Below are 26,392 nucleotides of genomic sequence, written 5' to 3' on the forward strand. Positions count from 1 at the left end.
TTTGAACGCCGTGTTTTGGAGATTTTAAAGATGAAGTTTGTGACATGATCAGCACTTTTCAAACCTGCAGAATGAGGAACAGCTGTGAGGGACGCGTAATGAGTTTGGATTCAGGATCAGACCAACCAGGATCACAGGGAGGGCTGCTGATCACAATCTACTAAGAAATGAAGAATGATTAGTCAGCAGAGATGGGTACAGTATCCTGATTACACTCAACACTTCACTTTTTAGCACATATTTTAACATTTTAGATCACCGTGTTACCTTTTATTGCTTTAGAAATTCTATATTAGTCAAAAAACAATGTATTAAAATGTCAAATATGTTTCAGTTTCATTTTTTATGCTTTTAGTCCACTTGCGCTTTGTGTTAAGTTACTCCCCCTTCAGAGCATTATCACATCACAATCAATGTATCCCACTAAAGAAACTGCAGCATATTGCATGTTTCTTGCTTTTGTACATTTATGAAAAATGGCTGTGCAGATGCTTGAGGGACAGGCTCGTCAACCGTAAATTTGGGGGCCCAGGGCAGGAAGCCTCATATGGGCCCCCTCTAATATAAATGAATAGGCAAAGGTTCTGATTCTGGGTTGTTGGGTTACAGCATCACAGGGCCTGGAAGAGATTGCAAGATTACTTTTTTGATGAAGGAAAAATGTTATAACAAGCTCCACAAAGTTGATTTTGTGCAATATGCCCTGTTTAATTAAAATGTACTTCTCAGAGTACTTTTCAGATCCCATACTTTTACTCCTACTAAAGTAACATATATTACTTATATATTGCTATTATAATATTTCTTTTATTTGGCCTCTCCTCTGTCCTACTCTCCTCCTCTGTCTCCTCTTTTCTCATTCTCCTCTTTCTCCTCCTCTCTCCTCCTCTGTTCCTCTCCTCAGAGCTCAAATTCACAAACACAAAGTAGGGAACAGAGAATCGAGCTTGATTGCGAGACTCTGCGTCTTTTCACCAACGTGAGAATGAAAAAGTGACAGGAAAGTGAAAGATGGAGGGAGAGATGAGGAAGGAGGAAGAGCGGTTATCCTCTCCTATGAACAGGTACGCTATTGTTCATCTCTCACAAACAACTTCATTATAAGTCCTGGTTTAGTCCTGGTTCAGCCCTTGTCAAGACCTGCTTCAATTATAGTAGTAGTAAAGGCAGTAGTAGTAGTAGTAGTAGTAGTAGTAGTAGTAGTAGTAGTAGTAGTAGTAGTAGTAGTAGTAGTAGTACGGGTGAACAAGGAATAAACCAGGACTAAATTAAGCTATAAAAGTTTTGTCCTATTTTTGTCCAAATTATCTTGTATTTCTCCGAATTATATTTGTTAGTTAGTTTATTTGACTATAATCACTCAATAAAAGTTAGATTTTTTTTAAGTGACTCTACATTTCAGTTTTCCTTGCCAGAAATCTTGTTAAAACCCTCATGCATTTTTTTTTAAAATCTATAGTTAATACAACACTGACCCCTGGTGGATAAAAAGGAACTGTACGAAACATTTATCTAGTTGCATGATAAATGATTTAACTAATAATATTAAAATGTAGAGATTAAATGTACACAGCTAAGATCATTATATTTAAGATGTTGCTAAAAAAAACAATAAATAAAATATAATAATAATAATAATAATAATAATAATAATAATAATAATAATAATAATAATAATAATAATAATAATAATAATAATAATAATAATAAAAAATGTAAAAATATATATATTTTCCCACTGTGGCCTTTAATTTATTTATTTTTTATTTTTTTTACTGAAAATCATGACATCATGCTGGGGAATGCCATAAATGTTACCAAGCATGATGTCATACACTGGGCTAAAATCTCCAATATAGACAGAAAGAAATGTCTTGCCTGTAAATTGTGCATGAAATAAGTTGGTCCAATGTTCCAGACAGGACAAGCATTTAGAGAATCTGCTAATATTTGCAGATTTTGAAAGACTATGGACTAATGAATGGGACTGAAAGGTGGACACTACAAACCTAGAATGTACCGTTATTTACAAGCATAACACTTAAGAGTACAAGTGATGACATTTTTTTCTATGACATCTTTATTTAAAATCCTTTACAACACAAACGTCGCTGCATCATCAACCGCAGCTTCTGTACAGGTTTTTTTTAACTCACAAAATGTTTCTTTCATGTTTAAGAAAATAGGTCTTAAAAGGGGTGGGCTTTGGCATTTATGCTCTTTTATAAACTCTAGAATGAAATGGTTTAGAAAAATAAGCCCAAAAACATGAACTCTTAGTGACAGGAAACAGGGTCTGCCTACAAAAAGAGACACTTAGCTTGGCACAGTTTCAGATGACACGAGTTCACAAAATTTGAGATGAGACCTTTTTTGGACATAACAGATACAGATCAATCTTGGGGTTTTTAATTTGTTTTTTTTTTAAATACTGAGATGGTTAAAACTAAATGTAAAACAAATAGACTGCTGATTGATCGTGTGCCCTTAACAGTCCAAGAAACATGATACCAATTTACCTAAACCTAAAACTTTTTGAGCCAAGGAGAGTGACCATAGCAAGTTATAACTAGACCTGTCAAGATAATTACTATACCGACTTCAATCATTCAGTACATGATAGAACGATCTTTCAGACTCACGAAGAGGAGGGACACTTTTGTCCTGAGGTCTCTTATTCACCTCACCTCTCTTATTCAAGGTGCCCTGAAACAGAATCTTATGACTCTACATGTTGAGCTGCATGGACTTTTGTTTGAGCTTTCTGTTATTATTGTATTTTACTGCTCATTGTGCTTATACTGCGCCTCTGGGATAAATAAAGTGATACTGATTGATTGGTTAGTTGTAGTATCCAAGGTGTCATAGAGCAATCCCTAAAAGTGTTTAATTGTGCTATTTTTTTATTGCTGGATATATTTTTACAACTTATAAAACCAAGATAATCCCAGGGAACCTTTTTCTGAGTTTCTGTGTCAATGGTATTAAAGTAGTTTCAATATTATCTTGTATCGTGTTATTTTTCTGTTGCAATATTTGATGCTTCATAATTTGGTATTGTGACAGGTCTAGTTATTACAGAGCAGCAAGAAACATGGACATTTAGTGTTATTATTGAAAAAACAACTTTGTGTGTAATCATTTTACTAAAATGTAGTTAAGATCATTATATTTAACATTTTACCAAAAATCATTCCTAGTTTTCCCAAATTTGACCACTTGAAGTGAAGTTTATAATTTTACATCCTGGTTGGACACGGGCAGCAGATGTGACATAGAGGTAAATCCATAACTGTTACCTAGCAACAGCAAAGTTAACAAGAGCCAAAGCTTGTCTAATTTACACAATAGTTATTTGACACGTATCTTCTTAAATTAATCTTTAAGCTGTTAGAAGAAACGTGTCCCTTGTACTTAAATTATTGCTGCATTTTGGATGAAACTTTCATTTCCAACTTTTATTTTTCAACTTTTTTCCACAAACTGCCACTTAACTGATGTAAAACTAAGAGAATTATTATATATTCACAACCAAACCAAATAATTACACAATATAAAAACCCGCTATATATATTTTAAGCTTCATCTGGGTCAAATTTGGTAAAACTCTCCAACCAACTGACCAACTGTGCAGATTATGAGCAGACTCATCATGGCAGCCCTAAAAATGCATTAAACATTTGTTCCTGCTCAGAGGGTTTTCAGCATGGGCCCTTTTCACACTGCTGTCTGGATAGTTCTGGTTGTCTAAAAAGCGCAGGTATGCTCTTTCCCGCTCTATTCATTGTGTATTGTTAATTAGCCCAGCCGTGCTAAAATAAATCAATTTCTAAATGTCTCTACGCAGAAACCAAGTTACATATGGATGAGCACAGACAACATGTTAAGATCTTTACTACAATGTAAATACTTCACTGGAGGAAACTTCTGTGTTTAGTGAAGCTGGTATGTGAGTCTCAAAGCCAGCGTTAACCTAAATAAAATCTCAAAATACAACATAAACAACTGTATAAAAAATACATCTAAGTCAATTGTTTTTCATTGTAAGATAATTCAGATTGTAGCACTATTTTATCATCAGTATTTAATTTTAATTTCAGTTAGTATTAGCTTCAAGACACAAATTACACACAGAAGTTTCATCTGTTATAATAAAGGTCTTAACATGCCATCTGCGTCTTGATGATTTATTTTAGCACAACTCAGCTAATTCCTCATAGAAAAGGAAAGGATGGTGCAGCAAGAGCAGATTGGCACATTTGCAAGAACCAGAACTAGCCATACAACAGCGTGAAAAGGGCCTATTGTATGTTTTTCCTCGCTCTTTGTCTGTTCTTGTAAAAGGCACAGTAGTCTTGGTTATTGGCTATTCATTGGTTGTGGTTTTAAAGGCACAGTGGTCCAGGTTATTGATCAGTTGGTTTTAGGCAGTCCCGGCTCCAGTGGACACAGGTGTGGACATAGGCGCTACGCTTAACCCTTTCGATCGATGTCTGTTCCCTCCTCTCCTGCGACCAGCGCCCCCTGACTTCAACTGCAAAAAACACATAAATACAAAAATAAACAAAGTAGTTGGACAAATGGAAAAAAAGTTTGAAAATGCCCCTGAAATCCAAGTCTCCAAACTGGGTAAAAGGAAGGTTAGAAATGGTGATTCACTGACTATTACTCTTTATGTATTTTAAAAAATAATATGCAGTTTTTACTCCTGATGCCCAACCCGATTCACACTGTTTTCATAAGTGTAGCTCTTCAACTTCTACATATTTATTTGGATTGGATCCAAAAAGCTGGGAAAAGGTGGTTTCAAAGAGATTTTATGCTTATGGAGGTGTTAACTGCTAACACATGAGATATTTAGATCACCATGTTACTTTTATTGTTTTGAAAAGCGCTATATTCACTGAAAACAAGATATTAACATGTTTTACAAGTGTCACTTTAGTTTTTGAAGCTCTAAGTCGGCCTTCCCTTTGTTCCCTCTTCAGAGCACTATCACAATCACCGTGCATAAGATTTTGCATAATACCCCCTCTTAATGATTATGTGACAATTTATATTTAACATCCTTTCAAAGAGCAATTGTCAGTTGACTACTTCCTTATGGTAAAATGTCAGGAGTTCAGGTACATTCACTGAAGCATTAACACACTGGTCTGATACATACATACATTATAGACGTCAGCAGACTTGGCTTTGTGCAGTGAAGAAATAAATACAATCAGATGGAGCACGATTCAGTATTCTGTATCCAGTAAGGTATTTCCACAGGGATATAGGAGGAAATCAGAGGGTTCAACTACCATCCTCCACCCAATGTGATGTCTAACTAAAGTGAAATCATTTTTTCAATTATACTATTCCAAAGACAATGATTCTTGTCAGTTAAAATGATTTTAAGACATGAGTTTAATATAACAAATTTGTCAATCCCAAACAAATAATGATAAGGTTTAACATTTGTGGACCATAAATTTGAATACTTCTTTCAAAAACAGTTAATCTCCCATAGAAGTGTATAAACCCCTGCCCTCCATCTGAGATTATGACATCATCTATCACACCGCTGGACCAATCAGAGACAGAGCAGAATTGAGACTTTCACGATAAGAGTCTAAAGCTCAGACCTGTTTTTACTTTGACATTCAGCGGTTTAGTGTCATGAGGGAAACACATGCATAATATAACAAGGCAGGATGCTCCTCTGTGGGCGTGGTCTGAACTGTACCTGGATCTCCTGGTTTAGAGCGCCCTCTGTGGCCGCCTGGAGCAGCACGGGGCACAGAGGAGAGAGGGGTGAAGAGAGAACATTATATTTACAAAATGTATAGCTATATTTTCAGATTTTGACACTTTTTTGTGCTTTCTATGCCAGATGCCCTCCCAAACACAATCCATTGATCTAGTCTTTTCTTTTTGTATTAAGAAGTAGGTATGTAAACATGTTATTGATGGATGCAAGAGTAAGAGGATGATGTTTGCTCACCTGTATCTGTGAGGAGGTGGGACTTCCTGGTCGCGCTGCAGACGAAGCCTCCTCATTGGCTGTTCCTTCCCTCTTCCTGTAGGTCTGGGATTTTGCCTGCTGAGCTTTGGCCGCTTGTGTGCTAACCGACTGAAGTAGCTGAGACAAAACAAGGCAAATACATTAATTCACTTTTACTACCTTGGAACTTTGTTATATGCTAACTGTACTAAACAGCTGTTAGTCCATAGTTGTTGAAGTTGTAGTGGTAGTACAAAAGTTTTCAAAAAGTTGTCAACTGAACATAGGCTACACTGTCTACAGCTCAAATTTGATCATAGTCCAGAAAAATAACAAGAATTTCCTCACTAGTACAAACAAGTCCCACCATTACTGACAAACAAAAGTATTGTTCAGGCTGTCATGTACTGAACGATAAGTCAATATAATTTCGATTGTGAGGGGCCTAACAGGACAAGGACAAGTAGCAGTACAAGTAATATCTTGGTGATGGTTCCCACAGCTTTGGTCTATTAGTAATATCTTTAGTGGTAGTATTAGCTGCAGTAATAGTAGTAGCAGCAGTAGTAATAGTAATAGTAGCAGTATAGTACCTTAGTGATGGTGCCCACAGCCTTGGTCCTTCCCTCCCTGAACACCAGTTTCTGTTCTGGGTGCAGATATTCTGGAGTCTTGATGAATCTGAAGTGAACCGCAGCTTTATCTCCGGTCCTCAGACAGTCTTTGTTCATGCTCAAGATGGTGGCTGTCTGTCGGATACTGCCGCAGTGAACTACAGGAGGAGAATGAGGGATTTTTATAAGAAATCTATAAACATAAAATCTGATTATTTCTATTACAATGTCCATTCTCCTGCTATATGGTCACATTTTTACATAGCATTTGTCCACCTTCAAGGCACTCAAAGCAATTTACCGCTTTATATTTATCCAGCCACACCACAACATCTGCAGATTTGACCTGCTCCCACCTCAATTAATGGTGTACAGTACTATATAACATTTCTGGTGGAGAGGACACTACCTGCTTGAGCCAATAAAGAGGTTATTGGTGGTTTTCAGATTGTAAACTGTGATGATGTAATTCTCCCAGATAGGGAGACAGATTTCACCATAGATTACATTGTATTGCCATGAAATACCTAAAAGATAAATGCACAAATGTTGAACCTGATCATTTCTATTAGTGACTAGAGCCATGGGTTCACTGTATTACAACAAAAACTTGCATTTTAACTACTAATTTTAGCTGCCCCCATTTGTATTCGGTGTTATTGATCTATAGAATGTTGTGATGTCATCTGAAACCTGGAGCCTGGAGTGTTCCAGAATGAACCATTTAACTTTTCTTGCATTTATTTAATTATGTGAACTTTTATTGTTCTAAAAATACCTTAAAAATCTTCCTATGAGCAAGTCAGTTCTTCACAGAGTAATTGTCAGACCCTCCGACAGAAAAGTTACATAGGGCACATTGAAACTACAGGGATATAGGTAGATGGGAGAGCATCTAACATACAGGAGGAGGCTGGGAGGGCATCTGACACATACCCATGGCCTGGTAGCGGGGGGATATCGTGGTTGGATGATGAAGGACGATGATCTCTGCTTCAAACTCCCATGTGGCCTGAGGCTGCAGCTTCGGAGACACCATCACCATGCCCTTCCTGATCGCTGACCGCTTAATCTGAACACACAGAAGAACAAGTCAGTTAACAAAGTTAAAGTGGGACTAAACACCTAAACTCCACCTACAAGCAGATTTCAGATAGAACTGCTAAACTGCACAGTATCTGGAGGACTAAAGTAGAGAGTGAGAGAAGTGGGCAGAGTCTGTGGGTACAAGGTGATTGGTCTAACATGTACACACACTTCCAAACTCCACTGACTGTTTTGTGTTTAGTTCCTCTTTAGTATTGTAGGCACAAACTGAATGAAAACTTGAATCTTGACCTTTTTGAGAGCGAATGAAGCAGTTTGCCCTCCTCTGACCTCCCTCACGGGCATCCTCTTTCGGTGGATGGATTTCACTGCGATGGGGGCGAAGGTTCCTAAAGGGTCCGGACCGAGGAGGAGCATGTCGTTCAGACGTATCAATCCACGTAAAGTAGTCCCTGATACTACTGTTCCTACGCCCTGAGGAGAGAGAGAATAAGGTTTGGGTTTTTATGTGGATAAGGAAGTAACAAATAAAAAACTTAAAGAATTTGTCAAACAATTAAAGGAACTTCAGGACACTTTTTTTAAGATATGAGATAGACATGTTCAAATTAAATAGAGTTTTTACTGATAACAACTGTAATGCTTCTTCTTAATTACAAAAACAATGGACATGATGTCCCATTTATTTATGTTATATGGTATTTAGCTTGCAAGATGTTAGCTGAGCTAACCTATGTGAATGAATTAACCAGTTGTTAGACTGAATGTATTTTCTGAGTGCAGATTAGGCGATTCCTGGTGGTCTCTTCTCTCACCGGGACAGAGTAGGTATCGTCAATCTGGAACTCAGCTGGCTCATCTGTGTTAAAAGTGGTCCGTGACGAGAGCAGATTCAGGAACATCTTCAGCAGGTCCATGTTTTCACCGGTCACATTTGAGATTTGGAAAATTGGACACACTCTGAAATTTAAAAAACAACACTTACGGTCACAGAAATTTCATGTATCCCATATGAACTTGTGCCAAGCCCCTCTCATGTCACCACCATTTAAAACATGGCATGGTCCTTTAGGTTAAACTAGTACTAAATCAGAAGTAAACCAAAACTAAGAGCTATACCTCTCTGAGCTGAAGTTTGATGCTGTGACAATGACGTCGTCTTTGTTCTGTACCAAAACTGGAATTTTTCTACAGCCGGGAGACTTCAGTAACCGCTGTAACAACTTTAACGTCTCTGTAAAGAAAAGCAATCATCAGATCTGCATCCTCTGCTCCATCTGACCCTCTCCTCTGTGTCCTCTGTTACATCTGACCCTCTTCTCTGCATCCTCTGTATCCCCTGCACCATCTGACCCTCTCTGCTGTATTTTTACCTTGTAGGATGTTGGCTGGACACATGTCTATTTTGGTAACCACCACAAAAACAGGGACGTTCAGAGCCAAAGCAAGTCCGAGGTGCTCTTTGGTCATGCCCACGATGCCTGCATTACTGCCCACCTACACAAAATATAAAATAAACAAGTATCACTATGTTTGCAGGGGAATGTAATAGAATGTTTTAAACAGAATTTAAAGCTACCATCTGTGATTAGACTAGCCAGCACACCCCGTTGTATTCTCCCATATCACCACTAGATGCTATTAACGCTACTGCAGTCTGATAGTGCCTGAAGAAGAGCAGAGAGCAAAGGTGAGTCTGAACAAAGGCCATTAGGGGGGGCTTGGTGGTGAGGGGGTGCCATCTATTAGTGAAAAAAAAACAAAAACTTGCAGATGGTAGCTTTAAAAGGACTTATACAGGTTTATACCAGGCTTAAACCAGGGACAAACTAGGTCCAAACTAGGTCCAAACCAGGTCCAAACCAGGTCCAAACCAAATATAAACCAGATCTTAACCAGATCTAAATCAGACCTAAACCAGATCCAAACCAGGTATAAACCAGGTCTAAATCAGGTCTACACCAGGTCTTGTTTGTACCATGAGCATGCAGAAGTCAGGCAGATGCCCGGTCATCCCAAACACTGTGGTCTTGAGGTACTTCTCGTGTCCAGCCAGGTCAATAAATGTGATGATTTTAGAGGATTTCTCACAGATCTTTGTCCAGTCCAGGCTCCCCCCGTGACTGTCTGGTTTGTTCACCACCTGCAGGTAAAGGATAAGGTCGGATTACGAACATGAAACGTGTCTTTTTTTTTTTTAATTAGTTGAATAGTCAAAAAAAATTTTTATTGTGCATTGACATTCAAGGTTCAAGGTTATTTTATTGATAAGCTGCAATAGCAATGAGGTCCAAATGTTTATGCATTAAGGGTCCATTTTAGGTGCACTATGCACTGTTAAAAGTACAACAGACACTTAAAAAACTTAAAAAATACCACAACTTTGCTCTTTATGGATTTTTTTTTTTTTTTTATGGAACTTGTTCACTCACTGCCGGAAACTAACTAGTCAAATGAAACTGACTCAAGAGTCTAACAGTTGTTGCTATTGTACACTGGGACATTCTTAAATAAATAAATGTTTATGTTAATTATGGTGACTAGAGGCTTCTAGACAGAAGATATTTACAAATAAATTGTATTATTTGATGTTTATGTTGATGTTTATTGCTTTTGACATTTTGAATTAATATTGCCATAATGTCTTTGTTCTAAAATTGTCTTTTTGTAAATGTTTTACAGTCTGTATAGTCCAGATAACAATTACAATTATCAAACTATAACTACGATTATTTTTTATAGTAAACTAATTACGATTAGGTGATTAGCCCTACTCCCCTTGCCCGTGATTACCTGTATCCCTCCCTCCCCTGTGGTACCTGTCACTCCCCTATCATTACCCCCCTCCCCGTAGCGCCTGCGGTACCTGCCCTTCCTGATCGAAGCCCAGGATGTCGTTGCCCACACTGCTGGTGCGGCCGCTCTCCATCTCGTGTTTGTGTCTGAACAATTTCTGTCGAGCGAAGCCTCTGCCATTGTCAAGCTCCCCGTGAGTCAGGACCCCAAGGAGGGTAGACTTCCCTGCGTCCACATTCCCCACAACAGCCACTCTGAGAAGAGAAGCAGAGAGGGTCAGAACACAGCTGGACCAGGACTGGGCCTGGACAAAACCAAGATTGACCAAAGTCTAAACCAGGACTAAAACCAGGGATTTTAGTAGGACAACATCTGACACACAGGGATATAGGAGGACAGGAGGGCATCTGACACAGTACCCACCGGACCTCGAGGAAGTCCTGCTCCCCGACCCTCCTACGGATTAGATAGTCTCGGACTTGGCCCCCGGATTCGGGTCTCTCTCGAAGCAAGACCAGGTCTGCATCGATGGTCTCACATAGAGAGTGCACCGTGGCAACAGACGCCTCCATGTCCAAAGCATTCAGACCATAGTCCCCACCATCTGCAAAAACACATGGTTAAACCAGGACTAAACCAGGACTAAACCAGGACTAAACCAGGACTAAACCAGGACTAAACCAGGCCGGTACTGCACCAGGACTGCAGACTAATTAATAAACCCAATGTTATCTTCCAATGTCTGAACATGGCTCCAAACCACAGACTTTTCAAATAATTTGATAGTGAATAAACTAAAATTGGGAGAGATTGCACAAGATTAATAGTCTGAGCAAAGCACTAAACTGCTAATCTGAGGAGAGAGAAATTAAATTTTTGTTTAATTTAAATTTGTTTCATTTCGCATGGATCACTGAAATAAACTGATTGAACGATCCTGTTTGTTTCTGGCTCAAGACATAACCGAGGACGAAACTGATTTCCCCCTGTATAAAAAAAAAGAGATGATTTGCCCGGTTATCAAGAAGTTCTTGAACAATTATGTCTTTATGTATACATAGAAAGACAGAACATTTTGACCAAATGCCCTGAATAAATTAGAAAATAGGATGTTTAAAGAATATATTTAGTCGTCTTATTGTATTTAAAAGTCCTCAGCATTGGCCCACAGACAAACAGTTGACTCATTTGACAGTGTGTCTGGACTGTAGGACACTGGAGCATTTTGTTGTGGAGTTATTCCGGTCTCAGCTGTTTGTATGTGGGGTCATAGGTCAAAGAAGAGATGATCAGATTTCCCAAGCTCAGCAAAAGCCCTGCAACAACTTCATGTCTCTGAATGATGAGGGATTTCAAGGAACTGCTGCTCATAGGTTAATTAAACTGAAGTTGTAAATGTATTAAAACAGCTTATAATGGTATTTAGTGGATGTGTTAGACTAGCACTGGAAACAAACGAAAGAGCAGTTGAACTGCCATTGTGTTCTTTGGCAAGACTCTTCACCCAGTCTGTGTTTACATAATTGTGGTTTTGCTTCAGGTTTTAAGACAGACGAGCCCCTATATCATTGTTTTTTTTGTTTTTTTTTTTTTCCCAATAAGACAATTTTTTTTTAATTGACTGGAGCAATGTAATAACAAAGGCTCTTTGATACAGGTGTCATGTCTTTTAAGTGTCTGTAACTTTGGGATCAGTGTTTTCACCTGAGCCCATTCCGATGACATAGATTGTCTCCTCCACTGCCCTCCTCGATCCGCTCACGTAGGTGTCGCAGTAAAGCATCGTACTGTTTGGCATTCGGACTCACCAGGAGGAACTAAAAAAGCAATCAAATCACAGGCAATTTGTGATTTTTAGAAAATTTTGCACAACAAGTTTGTCAAAACATGATAGTAGGCCATTTGTCGCACTCAGTGATAATATACTTAAGAAGCCACCAGAAGTAATAGAACAGCACTAACTGGTCAGAGCAGTCAAAAACCACTGTCATCCACTTTCGCTAAGGTCAATTTTTTACAAATACAAAATCTTGAATCCACATCCTTTGGCAGCACATTGTTTTCATCAAATGTATATTCAACTTGCTGTGCATCTCCATCTGCTTATAACCACTGAATAATAACCAAAGTAGGGCTGGGAAATTAATCAGATCTATTTGATTAATTGAGATTTTTAAAAAAACTGATAAATCGTGAAATTGAGAATTATTATGAAGTTTACTTTCTTACTTGCAAAGCAGCATTATTGTGTAATTACATTTAGATATCTATACAAATGTAATTTAAGACAGTTTACAATTTCTTAAATGATAGCATATGATAAAGTGAAAATGTAAAGAGCTTCCGCCATTTGAAAAACAAGCAGTTCCTGCTGACTTAGATTAAAATTGGTAAAAATTGTAATCATCCAGTGTGTGTAGGAAATAAATAAAAATATATAAATTAAGATTTTACACTTTGGCCACATCAACAAGCCCTAAGCCAAATTATATAAGAATATGCAGGCTTTGTTTAACATGTATCAGAGTTAAATATCCTACATATAATTAAGGTTAAGGTACATTTTTTATTGTTTCCATAGAGAGAAATTTGTCCTCTGCATTTTGCCCCTCTGGGGGCATCATAGTGCAGTGCCCGGACTCTTTGTGATATTGTTGCTAGGCTTGATCAGACTACATTAGATTGAGGATTGTACTTATGGTACATGTTGTGTTGTATTGATGGGGCAAACTGGACTGCCCAGAGGAAACCCACCCAGACACAGCGAGAATATGCAAACTCTCCACAAAAAGGCCCAGCAACCCAGAACCTTTTTGCTGTGAAGCCTGATTTCTAGCCACTCAGCCATAGTGCTGTGTTTGAATATTTACTTTTTAATATTTTATTGTACAAATAAAAAACTAATTATTTGTCCAGTTTTTGACATTTTGTTTGATCTACACTGTTCCATCTAATTCCCCTTGTGATGTGTCAATAATGTTGACAAATGTTTTTTCCTGTCACTACTTTTTGTCTTGTCCCATGATTTGTACCATTCCCGTGCTCTCTCTCTCTGAGGTTAGTGTACAGCAGCAGTGGGTAAACTCCAGCTGGACACAGTTTAAAGGCACAACATACGTGTCAGTTTCTGCAGAGCCAGCACAATATCCCACAGTGCAACGTCAACACCACACGCCACATTTTATCCAACATCAATTTATCGATTTAATCTAGGTCTTTGTGGTTCCATTCTGCACAATTAAACTTAATCAGTTGCGATTTTAAAAAAATAAATGAATATTATATTTTTTAGCATATAAATTTGAACTTTTACGTTGTCAGCTATAGAGGACAGTGCATTTGTAATTTGACACGACTATTACTGACAAATCATAAACTAACCAACATTGTTTAATTAATTATAGATAAAAGAGTTTGTGATGGCATGAGCTTAAATGTAGGACCATCTATCAATCTGAATGGGACTTAATTTGTGCAAAAAATAAATAAATCTATGAAATTAAAAGCAAAATCTAGTTACTTTAAAACCAAATTTGCATTCAAAAAAGTTTACACAAGTTGGTTCAGAGTTTAGAGGGGGCCCACTTTATTTGGTAAGGTCCAGGACGTCCGCGGACTCCCCGTTGGGCTCCTCGCCGCCTTCGGAGCGCTCTTCCTCGGATTCAGCTCCGTCCCCGGCTCGGTCTGGGGCAAATATGGACGCAGGAACCACCGTCTCCGCCGTGTCCACCGCCCCCGGCTCCGAGGCCTTTAACGACGCCAATCAGAGCTCAAAACCGCGGAAAAGGTGAGAAAAAAGTGACTTCAAAATAAAACAAACTCACTCTACCCGTTCCGTGTCATTGGTGCACTGCGCATGCGTGAGCCGGACTGTTCCATTTTAGTACGGTGAGCACACAGGGACAAAAGGCAGACCTCTCGTTAATTATATTTAATGGGGTTCAGAGGTGGAAGTGTGGCTGTTGGAGACAAGCTTCATTAAGTGGAACTAAACAGTAAATCCACCTTTTTACTACGACTTCCTTAATGTTTTCCAGTCAGGTTTTAGGCTCCACCACAGCACTGAGACTGCTCTTATCAAGGTGACAAATTACATCCACCTGAACACTAATGCAGGCAAAGTTTCAGTCTTGTTCCTGTTAGATCTGAGTGCTGCCTCTGACACTGTGGATCATGGGATCCTCTTACTGTCTCACTGGCAGCAGGTGAATATGTACCAGTGGGTTCACTCTGCAACTGTATCCAACAGATCAGTGTGTGAATGCAAAACAACTTTCTCCAGCTAAACTCAGGCAAGACTGAAGTCAAAGTCTTTGGTCCACAGAAACAAAGAGAAAGTGTCAGCAGTCACCTCCAGTCTCTCTCTAAAACCTTCAAATCAGGCTAGAAATCTAGGGGTAATAATGGACTCAGATGTCTGTGTAATCCCTCAGTCGTCCAGGCCTGATCCATAGCAAAAGACGAAGTTTAAATCTGTCAGCTGGACAAATCATTGTAAGAGTGAAGATGTTTGGCTGCTCATCCAAGCCGCTTCTTCATTTCTGGTCAGATTACTTCTGGACACTGCGTTATATTTATCTGACGGGAGGGGCTAACTACACTGAAACTGTAAACAACTGTTGTCTCCAGTTATAGCTGAAACCACCCTATTCAACCTTTAATGACCCTGCTATTGTTCTCGTTGTTTGGGTCTGAGAATGGAGTTTAGATGGGGGATAGATGATGTCTCAGTCCCCCATTCCTGCTTAAGAAAGGATTCTCTTTCCTAACAAAAATAGCTTCTTTAACTCCTCTCTCAAACCATTTTTTTTCTCTGGCTAAGATCAGAACTTCACTATCTTCAAAGGAGAGGTTAGTTCTTTGAGATGGAGATGTATAGCAGACTGAGTCTGCCTACAGGAGGGAGGTGGACCGGCTGGTGTCCTGGTGCAACAGCAACAACCTGGGTCTTAACACCCAGAAGACAGTGGAGATGATCGTGGACTTCAGGAAAGTCACAGCCCCCCTGCCTCCCCTCACCCTGACGGACTCCCCCATCACCACTGTGGGCTCTTTCCGCTTCCTGGGCACCTACATCACCCAGGATCTCAAGTGGGACCTGACCATCAGCTCCCTCATCAAGAAAGCCCAGCAGAGGATGTACTTCCTGTGGCAGCTGAGGAAAGGCAAGCTGCCGGTCGAGATGATGGTGCAGTTTTACACGGCCATCACTGAGTCCATCCTCACCTCCTCCATCACTGTGTGGTTCGCTGGGGCCACTGCCAGGGACAGACAGGGACTGCAGCGCATTGTGCCTCTGCTGAGAAGGTGATTGGCTGCAGCCTTCCATCTCTACAGGACCTGTACGTCTCCAGGACTCCGGGGTGAGCAGGCCGTATAGCAGCTGACACTTCTGACCCAGGACATGGATTATTTGAGCCACTTTCCTCTGGCAGGAGGCTACGGTCCATTGGGACCAGAACCTCTCATCATAAGAACAGTTTCTTCCCCTCTGCTGTTTGTCTCATGAACACTTTATAATATTTGTACAAAACTGGACACTTTATAATACCGGTCACTTGAAGTCATGTTTGCTGTTGTTCTGATGCTGCTGTTGTATATATTTTCTACCTATAAGTATTTTGTTTTATTTTTTAAGCATATCTTTTTTAACTTTGTGCATGCCTTTGTTTGTATTTATTCAGTGTGTTTTATGTTGCACTTTATCACCGAAGTAAGTTGCTAGTTTGTGAACTGTGTTCACAAACGATGGCCATAAAAGTCTTCTGATATACATAAATTCATACTTACTACATTGATTGTTACATTTACATAGGGCCTAATTAAAAATTGATAAACATGCATTTGTCAGAATTCAAATAATGTATGAAGCATTTACCATCAATAATATTAAACTTTAATAATACTGATCAATATTTCAGGGAGCCTAAGCGGTGACGTCATGGTGCCTCCTGGTGGTCACGTGTTGCGGGTCAGCTGATTTACACTTCCGTGTCTGTTCCCTCGCTGTTGTTTACATCTGCTGTGCCTCGTTTTGGTTCGTACATTTCGGCTTTAAATTCAGGTAACAGCTGCTTTTATCATGTTTGTGTGTAACTCAACGCTTTCTTACACAGCACAGTAAGGTTTTATCGCGTTTGTCTGTTCAGAAGACTCAAAATAAGCCGGTTTAAATGCAGTCCTCGCTCACTACGACTAACTTTTCAATCTCAGATGTGCGCTAGGTTTGGTTGATTAAAGTGTGAATAAAACGCGAACAGCGAAGTGAAAATAGTCAGTGCAGTTTTGAAAAAGCTTCGGACTCTGATTTAAGTCTTAAAACAAGTTAAAACTATATTATTACATGTGCCTTGCCCTGTTTTAAGTGTAATGTTTCAGTTCCCCTTTCATTTAAATGGGAAATCTCCTGAGGCGCTGGGAAGAATAGGGTCACTGTGGAAGTAGAGCCTCATAACTCTTTGTTTTGAATGAATAATCATCATATCATGTTCCCAGATGAAAATAAAATCATATATGCCCTTCTTTGTTTTCATATAACAGACTATTGAGAACTGAGAAACCCATTTCAGACCAGTGTTGCACAACTAGGTATTTTTTCTAGTCAAATTAGTCCATACACAAGGTTTATGTGGAGAAGTTTGTCCATTTTGTTGTTATGTTTCTTTATAGTTTCTGGCCTTGTAACTTTAGGGTTTGTCACATTAACTAGAAAGACTAGAAAATTGATCCAGTTGCAAACCGCAAGATAGGACGCTTTTGTGGAACTGTGGATTATTATTACTCTGCAATTGCAATCAAAATTAAACTAAAACCTTCACACATTTAAACGCGTTGTCACCACAGATTAACTGACTGAGGTTGGAATCATTTTTATGTTAAGTGCGCATGACCCTTGCCCTCCATGTGCATTACTTTTTACTGTTTAAGTTTATATCTCCATTATAACCTCAGTAGAATTTGATGGGAGACGAGCCTTATATTTATGCGTCAGGCCTGAACAAAGATGTGGCTTGGTCAAATATTTGATTGATTCTCTGTACTGATCACCAGTCTGTGACCCTCTGCTTTGTGTATGTCTTGATATGCGCCCTGAATACCCCTGATTTAGGAGTGTGTTTTCTTTGTTTACCTGTAGGGGTAGGCGGAGGAGACCTGTGACCCGCAGTCTGGTGTATGGCAGAGACAGAAGAGCTCAGACCAGATCAGGACCCACTCATAGCACTGGTTATTATTGTACTTCTACTGTAGCATTTGCTGTTTAACTGTGAAATTGCAGATTTGCTGACTTGGTTTATGGTTAATATCTCAGAGAAGACACTGAACTGTGTGTCAGTTTTTGTTTCATGTGGATAAGTCCAATAATAGTAATTATAGAGATATTAACAATAAACCATGCCAAAAATCTGCAATCTCGCAGTTAAAACATAAAATGTAAATTCCACTATAGAGACTCATACAGTGATGTCACATGAACCAATGGACTCATTTTGATTTTGTTTCCAGGAGACGATGAACGTGTCGGACAGTGAGGATGACTGTTACAATGAGAGAACAGCTTTGGTGCCTTCAGAAAACCCCACACTTCCAACGTACAGTCCTGACTTAAGCAACCACCACGACTCCCCGTCAAGACACAGGGTAAGTACACTTTAAAGTGATAGTATGTAATAGTAGAAATAGAAAGTTAAAACCAATTGTCAAGATTGTCACCATGGTAACCTATAATAAAGAATGTGCCGGTCCATCAGACATGTTGTGAGTGTAGAAATCTACTCAAAAACTCAGACAAACTAACAGGGAGCAGGACATTTTCATTTTCATTTTCCCTTTAATACGTTGATGATTGGGCTTTATCTTCCATATCCATCTTTATATGTTTATATGTATGTTATATTTACTAAATTGATTTGTAAATGAAAAAGAGAAAACATAATAAGCATTTGGATATTAGATCTAATAAAAGTACAAATGTAATATACTGTGTGGTTTTCAGGGCGTGTCCCGGAGGGAGGGGCCTGACTCAGCCTCCTCACTGGACGGGGAGCAGGAAGCGGACGATGAGGAGCTGACGTTAAAATATGGCGCCAAACATGTGATCATGTTGTTTATCCCTGTGACGCTGTGCATGGTCGTGGTGGTCGCAACCATCAAGTCTGTCAGCTTCTACACTGAGAAAACTGACCAGCAGCTGTAAGTCCTGGTTTAGTTCTGGTTTAGCACTGGTTTAGCCCTGGTTTAGGCTGGTCTAGCCCTGGTTTAGGCCGGTCTAGTCCTGGTTTTTAGCCTAGTTTAGTCCTCGTTTAGCCCTGGTTTAGCCCTGCTGTAGACTTGCTTTAGAATCAGAATCAGAATCAGAAGACTTTTATTGCCATAGTCTGTGAACACAGTTCACAAACTAGGAACTTGATACGGTGAAAAAGTGCAACATAAACACACTGAATAAATACAAATACAAATAAGAGCATGCACAAAGTTAAAAAGATATGCTTAAAAAAATCAAATGAAATACTTGAAGGGAAAAAATATGTACAATAGCAGCATCAGAACAACAGTGCAAAGTGGCTTATTAAAGTGACCGGTGTTATAAAGTGTCCAGTTTAGTGCAGATATTATAGAGTGTTCATGAGACAAACAGCAGAGGGGAAGAAACTGTTCTTATGGCGAGAGGTTCTGGTCCCAATGGACCGTAGCCTCCTGCCAGAGGGAAGTGGCTCAAATAGTCCATGTCCAGGGTGAGAGGTGTCAGCTGCTATACGGCCTGCTCGCCCCTGAGTCCTGGAGACGTACAGGTCCTGTATAGATGGAAGGCTGCAGCCAATCACCTTCTCAGCAGAGCGCACAATGCGCTGCAGTCTCTGTCTGTCCCTGGCAGTGGCCCCAGCGAACCACACAGTGATGGAGGAGGTGAGGATGGACTCAATGATGGCCGTGTAAAACTGCACCATCATCTGGACTGGCAGCTTGCGTTTCCTCAGCTGCCGCAGGTGGAACATCCTCTGCTGGGCTTTCTTGATGAGGGAGCTGATGGTCGGCTCCCACTTGAGATCCTGGGTGATGCAGGTGCCCAGGAAGCGGAAAGAGTCCACAGTGGTGATGGGGGAGTCCGTCAGGGTGAGGGGAGGCAGGGGGGCTGTGACTTTCCTGAAGTCCACGATCATCTCCACTGTCTTCTGGGCGTTGAGCTCCAGGTTGTTGCTGCTGCACCAGGACACCAGCCGGTCCACCTCCCTCCTGTAGGCAGACTCATCGCTGTCCGAGATGAGTCCGATGAGGGTGGTGTCATCCGCAAACTTAACCAGTTTGACGGAGTCGTGGCTGGAGGTGCAGCAGTTGGTGTACAGGGAGAAGAGCAGGGGAGAAAGTACACAGCCCTGTGGAGATCCTGTGCTGATAGTCCGAGTGTCCGAGACATTCTTCCCCAGCCGCACGCGCTGTCTCCTGTCTGTCAGGAAGTCAGTGATCCACCTGCAGGTGGAGTCAGGCACGTTGAGCTGAGCGAGCTTGTCCTGGAGCAGAGCAGGGAGGATGGTGTTGAATGCAGAGCTGAAGTCCACAAACAGGATCCTGGCGTAGGTTCCCGGGGAGTCCAGATGCTGGAGGATGAAGTGAAGGGCCAGGTTAATGGCGTCGTCCACAGACCGATTGGCTCTGTAGGCAAACTGCAGAGGGTCCAGGAGGGGGGAGGTGAAGGACTTGAGGTGGTGCAGGACCAGGCGCTCAAATGACTTCATGACTACAGACGTCAGCGCCACAGGTCTGTAGTCATTAAGTCCAGTGATCCTGGGCTTCTTGGGGACGGGGACAATGGTGGACAGCTTGAAGCAGGCTGGGACATGACATGACTCCAGGGAGGTGTTAAAAATGTCCGTGAAGACAGGAGCCAGTTCCTCAGCACAGTGTCTAAGGGTGGAAGGAGAGACACCGTCTGGGCCCGCGGCCTTAGTCCTGCTTTAGCCCAGGTTTAGACTTGGTTGAGGCCTTCTTTAGTCCTGCTTGCTTTAGTCCTGCATTAGTCCTGCTTTAGTTCTGTTTTAGCCTTGGTTTAGTCCTGCTGTAGACCTGCTTTAGTCCTCAGCACCTCAGTGCTCTGGTGGGTTTTCAGTTTTTTTTATCATTATATGTTTGTTATTGTATGAACCCATGTGAAACCATGTTGTTTTGGTTAAATATGCACCACTGTTGTCATAGTTGGTGTAATAGGCAATCTGCAAGTAACCCACTCAAAGTACATACAGGACCCGCCTTGCAGTCAGTATAAATCTGGCATTAGGCCTGGTTGAGACCTAGAGTCCTGCTTTAGTCCCCACTTCAGACCTTGTTTAAACATGCTCCTCTGTATATTTCAGGATCTATACTCCCTTCAGTGAGAACACGTCCTCAGTCGGTCGAAGACTCCTGAACTCGGTCCTAAATACCATCATCATGATCAGTGTAATTGTCGTCATGACAATCTTCCTGGTGGTGCTCTACAAGTACAGGTGCTACAAGGTACAGGACATGCCTACTGTTAAAGCTGCAATACACAACTTTTCTCTGTAAAAGAATACATTTCATTTTAGATAGAAAGCGGAACTCTGTGGCACAATCAAACCGCTGTCTGCATCTAATTATAAAACATTTTCAGTGAGCACAAAACAGGAAGAAAGAATTGTGTGCATAGCTTCATAATAATAATAAAACCTGTTCCGGCATTACTTTTGCACCTTAACCATTAAACCCTTTAGTATATTAGCCAATGTTTTCTTTTAAACCACTTTATGATGATGATGTTTTTAATCAGCTCTGTAAATTGACCTTGAGGGCTTTGGAAGGCGCCTAGAAATAAAATAAACTATTATTATTATCATTATTATTATTATTATTATTATTAAAGTGTTTGTGAGAGGCAGGAATTAGTTAAGAGTCAGGAGTAACAGATTCAATATGTACTTCCTCCTTTTACATTTAAAAAAATCCCCTCTGCTTTAAGCCTCATCTTTTTGCTTGACTTTCCTACAGCATGTAGGGGTGTGATTTTTGTCACAAAGTTGTTCTTTTACAAGACACTTACTGGGGAGAGAAACAGTATTTACTCATAAGAAAACCATTGGTAATGCAAAGGCAAAAGCTCTCAAAACTATTACATATCTCTATGTTTCTGATGCAAACTGCACTCACAAGACTACACCTTCTGGGGAATTCATGCAAAAACAACTATTTATGCAGAAAAGATACTATAAATTAAACTTGTGATTCACTCAATCACTAATGTCTCCTTTCTGCTGTTGTTCCATATGAATCCTTATAATCTAAATGAAATGATTATTCGACTAATACAAATTTTGGTCAACTAAGACTCCACTGACCAATTAATGGACTCAACAACTATATTCCTACTTCTGATCCTCTCCTGCATTTTTCGTTCATCACAGTAACACGTTTATTTGCATCTGACTCCTCAGTTCATTCATGGCTGGTTGATCCTGTCATCTCTGATGCTGCTCTTCTGGTTCAGCTTCATGTACCTGGGGTGAGTTCACCGATCTAATGTTCTATGTTATTACAGATGTGACGTAAAGAGTTTGGGAGGGGAGTCAACCGTTGCTGGGATTCAGATGACATCGCAACGTTCTAGTGTTGTCACGATACTAAAATTTAAAATTAAATTTCAATACTCGATACTCAATACCAATTTCGATAGCACAATGATAGCTAAAAATAGTACTTTCTTTTATATTTCCACGTGGCCTTATATCTGTGTAATACCTCAGTCATCTAGGTAGGTTCCATAGTGGTCCATGGGTGTATGTCTGTCTGTGTGTCTTATACTTGTTCTGATACAGCTCAAGATCATTCTAAAGCTATTCAGGAAAGGTTAATTTCTGTCCTGTGAATGTGTTTTTTGTTTGTTTGTTTTTTTTTGTATTTGTACCTGCTCAAATTAGTTTATAGTCGCATGTAGTCATAGGTTTTAGTATGGGTCACTAACTGATTTTCAGTCCTACAGTATTCTATTTCCCAATAATTAATACAGATTGGCACAGCTAAATTGAATACTGTTAAAATGCAGATTTCTGTTGTAATATAGTCACTAATAGAAATGATCAGGTTCAACACTTGGATTTGAAATTGGATGATTTAATTTCAGATGGAGGCCAGGGGCCTTTATAATTCCATGGGAGATTCATTGTTTTTGAAAGAAATATCCAAACGTATTATCCAAAGTTGAGAGGAAATGTTCAAAAATACAGGTAGTAGCAGTGAGTTATAAAACAGAATACCTCTACCTATGTCATCAACACCAAAAATTCCATCCAAAATGCAGGAACAATTTATGCTCAAGGTACATATTTTTATGGCAGTATAACCTTCATGCTTTAGTCCTGCTATAGATCTGGTTTAGCCATCACGACTGCACCAGGACTAAACTAGGAATGAATCAGGATTACACCAGGACTAAACCAGGACTAAACCAGGACTAAACCAGGACTAAACCAGGACTAAACCAGGACTAAACCAGGACTAAGCCAGGACTAAGCCAGGACTAAGCCAGGACTAAGCCAGGACTAAGCCAGGACTAAGCCAGGACTAAGCCAGGACTAAACTAAGAGTAAAGCAGGACTGAACCAGGACAAATCCAGGACACGAACCAGTTCTAAACCTGGACCTACAGCTGCTAGTTAAGCTGACAGACTTAATAGTTGTGACCAACAAAATGAAAAGTAAAAACTGAAAAAACTGGTAAGACTTTTTTGTAGAATCTTAAATATTACAATGTTAACTATGTTTCAGTGAAATGAATAGTCTAACCAGTCATATACAATTTAAAACCAAATGTGATTGTAAACTGTAAACTTTTTTCTTTGGTTGTACACAGTGAGGTGTTTAAGACGTACAATGTGGCTGTAGACTATCCCACTGTGGCACTGGTCATCTGGAACTTTGGGGCTGTGGGGATGGTGTGTATCCACTGGAAGGGGCCTCTGGCTCTGCAGCAGGCCTACCTCATCTTGGTTAGTGCTCTCATGGCTTTGGTCTTCATCAAGTACCTCCCTGAGTGGTCAGCCTGGGTCATCTTGGGAGCCATTTCTATCTACGGTACCTTTTTGTTTTTGTCTTATATTTTAAAGTATGTCTCAGCTCAGTAATTGCCATGTTGCTGTTACGTCTGCAGACCTGGTGGCGGTGCTGTCTCCCAAAGGGCCTCTGAGGATGTTGGTGGAGACAGCGCAGGAGAGGAACGAGCCCATCTTTCCTGCACTTATTTATTCCTGTGAGTACTGCTACTGCTACTACTACTATATGGAGCGTCTCCTCCTTTGCGGGGAACGAGCCTGAGGTTGTCCATTAGTGGCTAGATATAGTGCATAGCTTAGGCTCCCGAACCCAACTCCTCAAGAGGGGCTGGAACCTCCACTTCTCGTTGTCCAAGGGGAGAGGCTGATGTGGGCTGATGAGGCAGGAAGAACTGCCTCCCCAATCTGAACCTGGGTGGTGTTCTGTTATTGGACTTCTGTGTCACAGTTTGTCCATAACAAACACCATGTTCAAGCACAAGGGTGTCCATCAGTGCACGTGGCACCAGGACCACCTGGGCTGGAGGTTGATGATTGACTGTTGTCATCTGACCTTTTTCGGTAAAGACAGGGCCAGGGCTATAGAGCTCCACCTTGTGGTTAGTTGTATTCACTGTTTATCTTAACATTTTTGTGTTTTGTTCAGCGGCGATGGTGTGGACCGTGGGGATGGCCGGTCCAGGAGATGCCCATAGACCAGACACAGGTGAGCCTGTTTATTCAGATTAACTCCACAGTCCTCTTTCCTCAATCTCAATGACCCCATGAAAGATTAAACTACTGCTATTTAAAGGTGATTTGGTCTTTTTGCAGAGGAGGGGGCGGAGGACAGAGCCAGAGGGGCGGAGCCTGAGAGGGCGTCATCTCGAGCAGTTGCAGAGGAGGAGCTGGAGGAGGACCGTGAGTCACTAATGTTCATGTTCATGGTGTAGAAGCTCCAACTCACCCTCACTCAGTGCTGATATGTTTAAGTCCTGTCTTCTGATGGATACAATCAATATAATAATAATAATGATGTTAATCCATCATAAACATGCTAAAGCGAGCCTGTAAATGTGCTATAATAAATGTGTGTGAATGTTTCAGGAGGAGTGAAGCTGGGTCTGGGAGACTTTATCTTCTACTCGGTGCTGGTGGGCAAAGCTGCAGCCACTGGAGGAGACTGGAACACCACACTGGCATGTTTTGTTGCCATCCTCATTGTGAGCCACTTTCTTTATTATTATGTAGTATTAATGTCTGTAGATAGCTGTAGTTCACTGTAGCAAGCAGTGTTTTTTTTTTTGTTTTTTTTTATTAGTGCAGTGTGGTCCAGTTCTACATTTGTCACTTTTTGGAGCATTTGCATAATGGCAACGTAATGTAATACATATTTCTGGACTAACACACATACCTCAAGTATCTGGCCACTTCTGCAAGACCAAAAGTCACACAAGTAACTACAGTTTTATGCAGGTTTGGTCTCTTGGGTTTCCTGGTTAAGCCCTGGTTTTGTCACAGATTAGACCTGGTATAGTTCTAGTGCCAGTTATAACACTCTCTCTCCTCTCTCCCCCTCTCTACATCCTCTCGCTCTCTCTCCCTCTCCCATCCCTCCCTCTCCTCTTTTATCTCATCTCTCACTCTTTCTCATCCCACTTTTATCTCTCTCTCTCCCCATCTCTCTCTCTTTCTCTGCCTTTCTCCTCCTACCCCCCTTTCCTCGTTTATCTCTCTTTAATCTTTCTCCCTCCCCCTTCCTCTCTCCCCTCCCCTTTCTTATATCCTCCCTCTCTCCTTCTTCCCCTCTCCTCTTATATTCCCCATCCCCCTCTATTTTCTCTCTCTTCTCTTTTTTCTCCTCCTCCTTTCATCTCCTCCCTCTTTACTTCCTACCCACTTCCCTCTCTCTCCTTTCCTCTCATCCCCCCCTCTCCTTTTTTCTCTCCCTCATCTCTCTCCCTTGTTTTCTCTCTCTCTCTCTCTCTCTCTCTCTCTCTCTCTCTCTCTCTCAGGGCGTGTGTCTGACGCTGCTGCTTTTGGCCATCTTTAAAAAGGCTCTCCCCGCTCTCCCCATCTCCATCACCTTCGGACTTGTCTTCTACTTCTCCACCGACTTCCTGGTTCAACCCTTCATGGACAACCTGGCCAATCACCAGTTCTACATCTGACAAAAGCCCCACCCCCTCACACACCTGGGAACAAGCTCCACCCACAAACTACTGACAGACAACTTGACCAATTAAACGTTCTACTCTCTTGTGGTTCCAGACGTACATTTTTTAAAGCTCCTGTATTCTGTTAAACTGCCTTTTCTCTATTAATGCTGGTTGTAGACAAAAAAGGCCTGGAGGTTTTTACCAAACACACATTATTTCAACTTATAATATCAGACATACCAAAGCTCAAGTGTACTTACATTAATAGTTTTCATTTTGTTCCGTGCTTTAGTCCTGATGAGTACTTGGTTTGGCCCTGTCCTAGTCTTGGTTTAGTCCTGGTCTACTCCTGGGTTAGTTCTAATTAGTCCTGGTTTAGTCCTGGGTTAATTCTGGACCAATTCTGATTCAGTACTTTTCCTAGTCCTGGTTTGGTCCTGGTCTAGTGTGCATGTAGTACTTGGGCAGTGTTAAGCAGAATATTGGGCCTTAAATGTTTATGTCTAGAGTTTTCCTCATATCAAAAACCAGAACCATGTCCATTTTCAAGCTATAACGTATTTTGTGGTCAGTTGTTCACATCTTCAAGCTAGGTTCTGCTGCTGATGAAAAGCATTAAAACAGATGGTCTAAAGGTCAAAAATATGTATAAAATGCTGTATTTTAGTGTCAATACAGCATTTGACACTATACATTATACATTATTTTTGACCTTTAGACCATCTGTTTTAATGCTTTTCATCAGCAGCAGAACCT

The 26,392-nt window shown here is 40.6% G+C and overlaps 2 protein-coding genes across 2 annotated transcripts; one reads left to right on the top strand and one right to left on the bottom strand.

Annotated features, from left to right (window-relative positions):
* Window positions 1–4,238: 4,238 nt before the first annotated feature.
* Window positions 4,239–16,490, bottom strand: LOC117370196 (GTP-binding protein 1-like). The gene is given in 15 exon segments (XM_033965589.2): window positions 4,239–4,534; window positions 5,987–6,124; window positions 6,580–6,758; window positions 7,537–7,672; window positions 7,939–8,121; window positions 8,463–8,607; window positions 8,767–8,881; window positions 9,021–9,144; window positions 9,626–9,790; window positions 10,514–10,697; window positions 10,867–11,047; window positions 12,148–12,175; window positions 12,177–12,260; window positions 14,051–14,191; window positions 16,461–16,490. Coding segments are annotated over 15 exon segments (1,944 nt in total). The 3' UTR covers window positions 4,239–4,423.
* Window positions 16,439–25,891, top strand: LOC117375488 (presenilin-2-like). Its single transcript, XM_033971805.2, has 12 exons — window positions 16,439–16,507; window positions 17,579–17,667; window positions 17,947–18,081; window positions 18,437–18,633; window positions 20,790–20,931; window positions 21,885–21,952; window positions 23,300–23,520; window positions 23,597–23,695; window positions 24,145–24,204; window positions 24,312–24,398; window positions 24,585–24,700; window positions 25,493–25,891. The coding sequence occupies exons 2-12, from the start codon at window positions 17,617–17,619 to the stop codon at window positions 25,646–25,648; spliced, it is 1,332 nt and encodes a 443-aa protein (XP_033827696.1). The 5' UTR covers window positions 16,439–16,507; window positions 17,579–17,616; the 3' UTR covers window positions 25,649–25,891.
* Window positions 25,892–26,392: the final 501 nt, after the last annotated feature.

The sequence above is a fragment of the Periophthalmus magnuspinnatus genome, chromosome 1 (genome assembly GCF_009829125.3).
Source record: "Periophthalmus magnuspinnatus isolate fPerMag1 chromosome 1, fPerMag1.2.pri, whole genome shotgun sequence".
In the NCBI taxonomy this organism is placed as follows: Eukaryota; Metazoa; Chordata; class Actinopteri; order Gobiiformes; family Gobiidae; genus Periophthalmus; species Periophthalmus magnuspinnatus.

Coding starts and splice junctions, on each gene's coding strand:
- LOC117375488 (XM_033971805.2), top strand. CDS start 17,617: ATGGCAGAGACAGAAGAGCTCAGACCAGATCAGGACCCACTCATAGCA. Junction 18,634..20,789: donor GAGAAAACTGACCAGCAGCT/GTAAGTCCTGGT, acceptor TGTATATTTCAG/GATCTATACTCCCTTCAGTG. Junction 23,521..23,596: donor GGGAGCCATTTCTATCTACG/GTACCTTTTTGT, acceptor TTACGTCTGCAG/ACCTGGTGGCGGTGCTGTCT.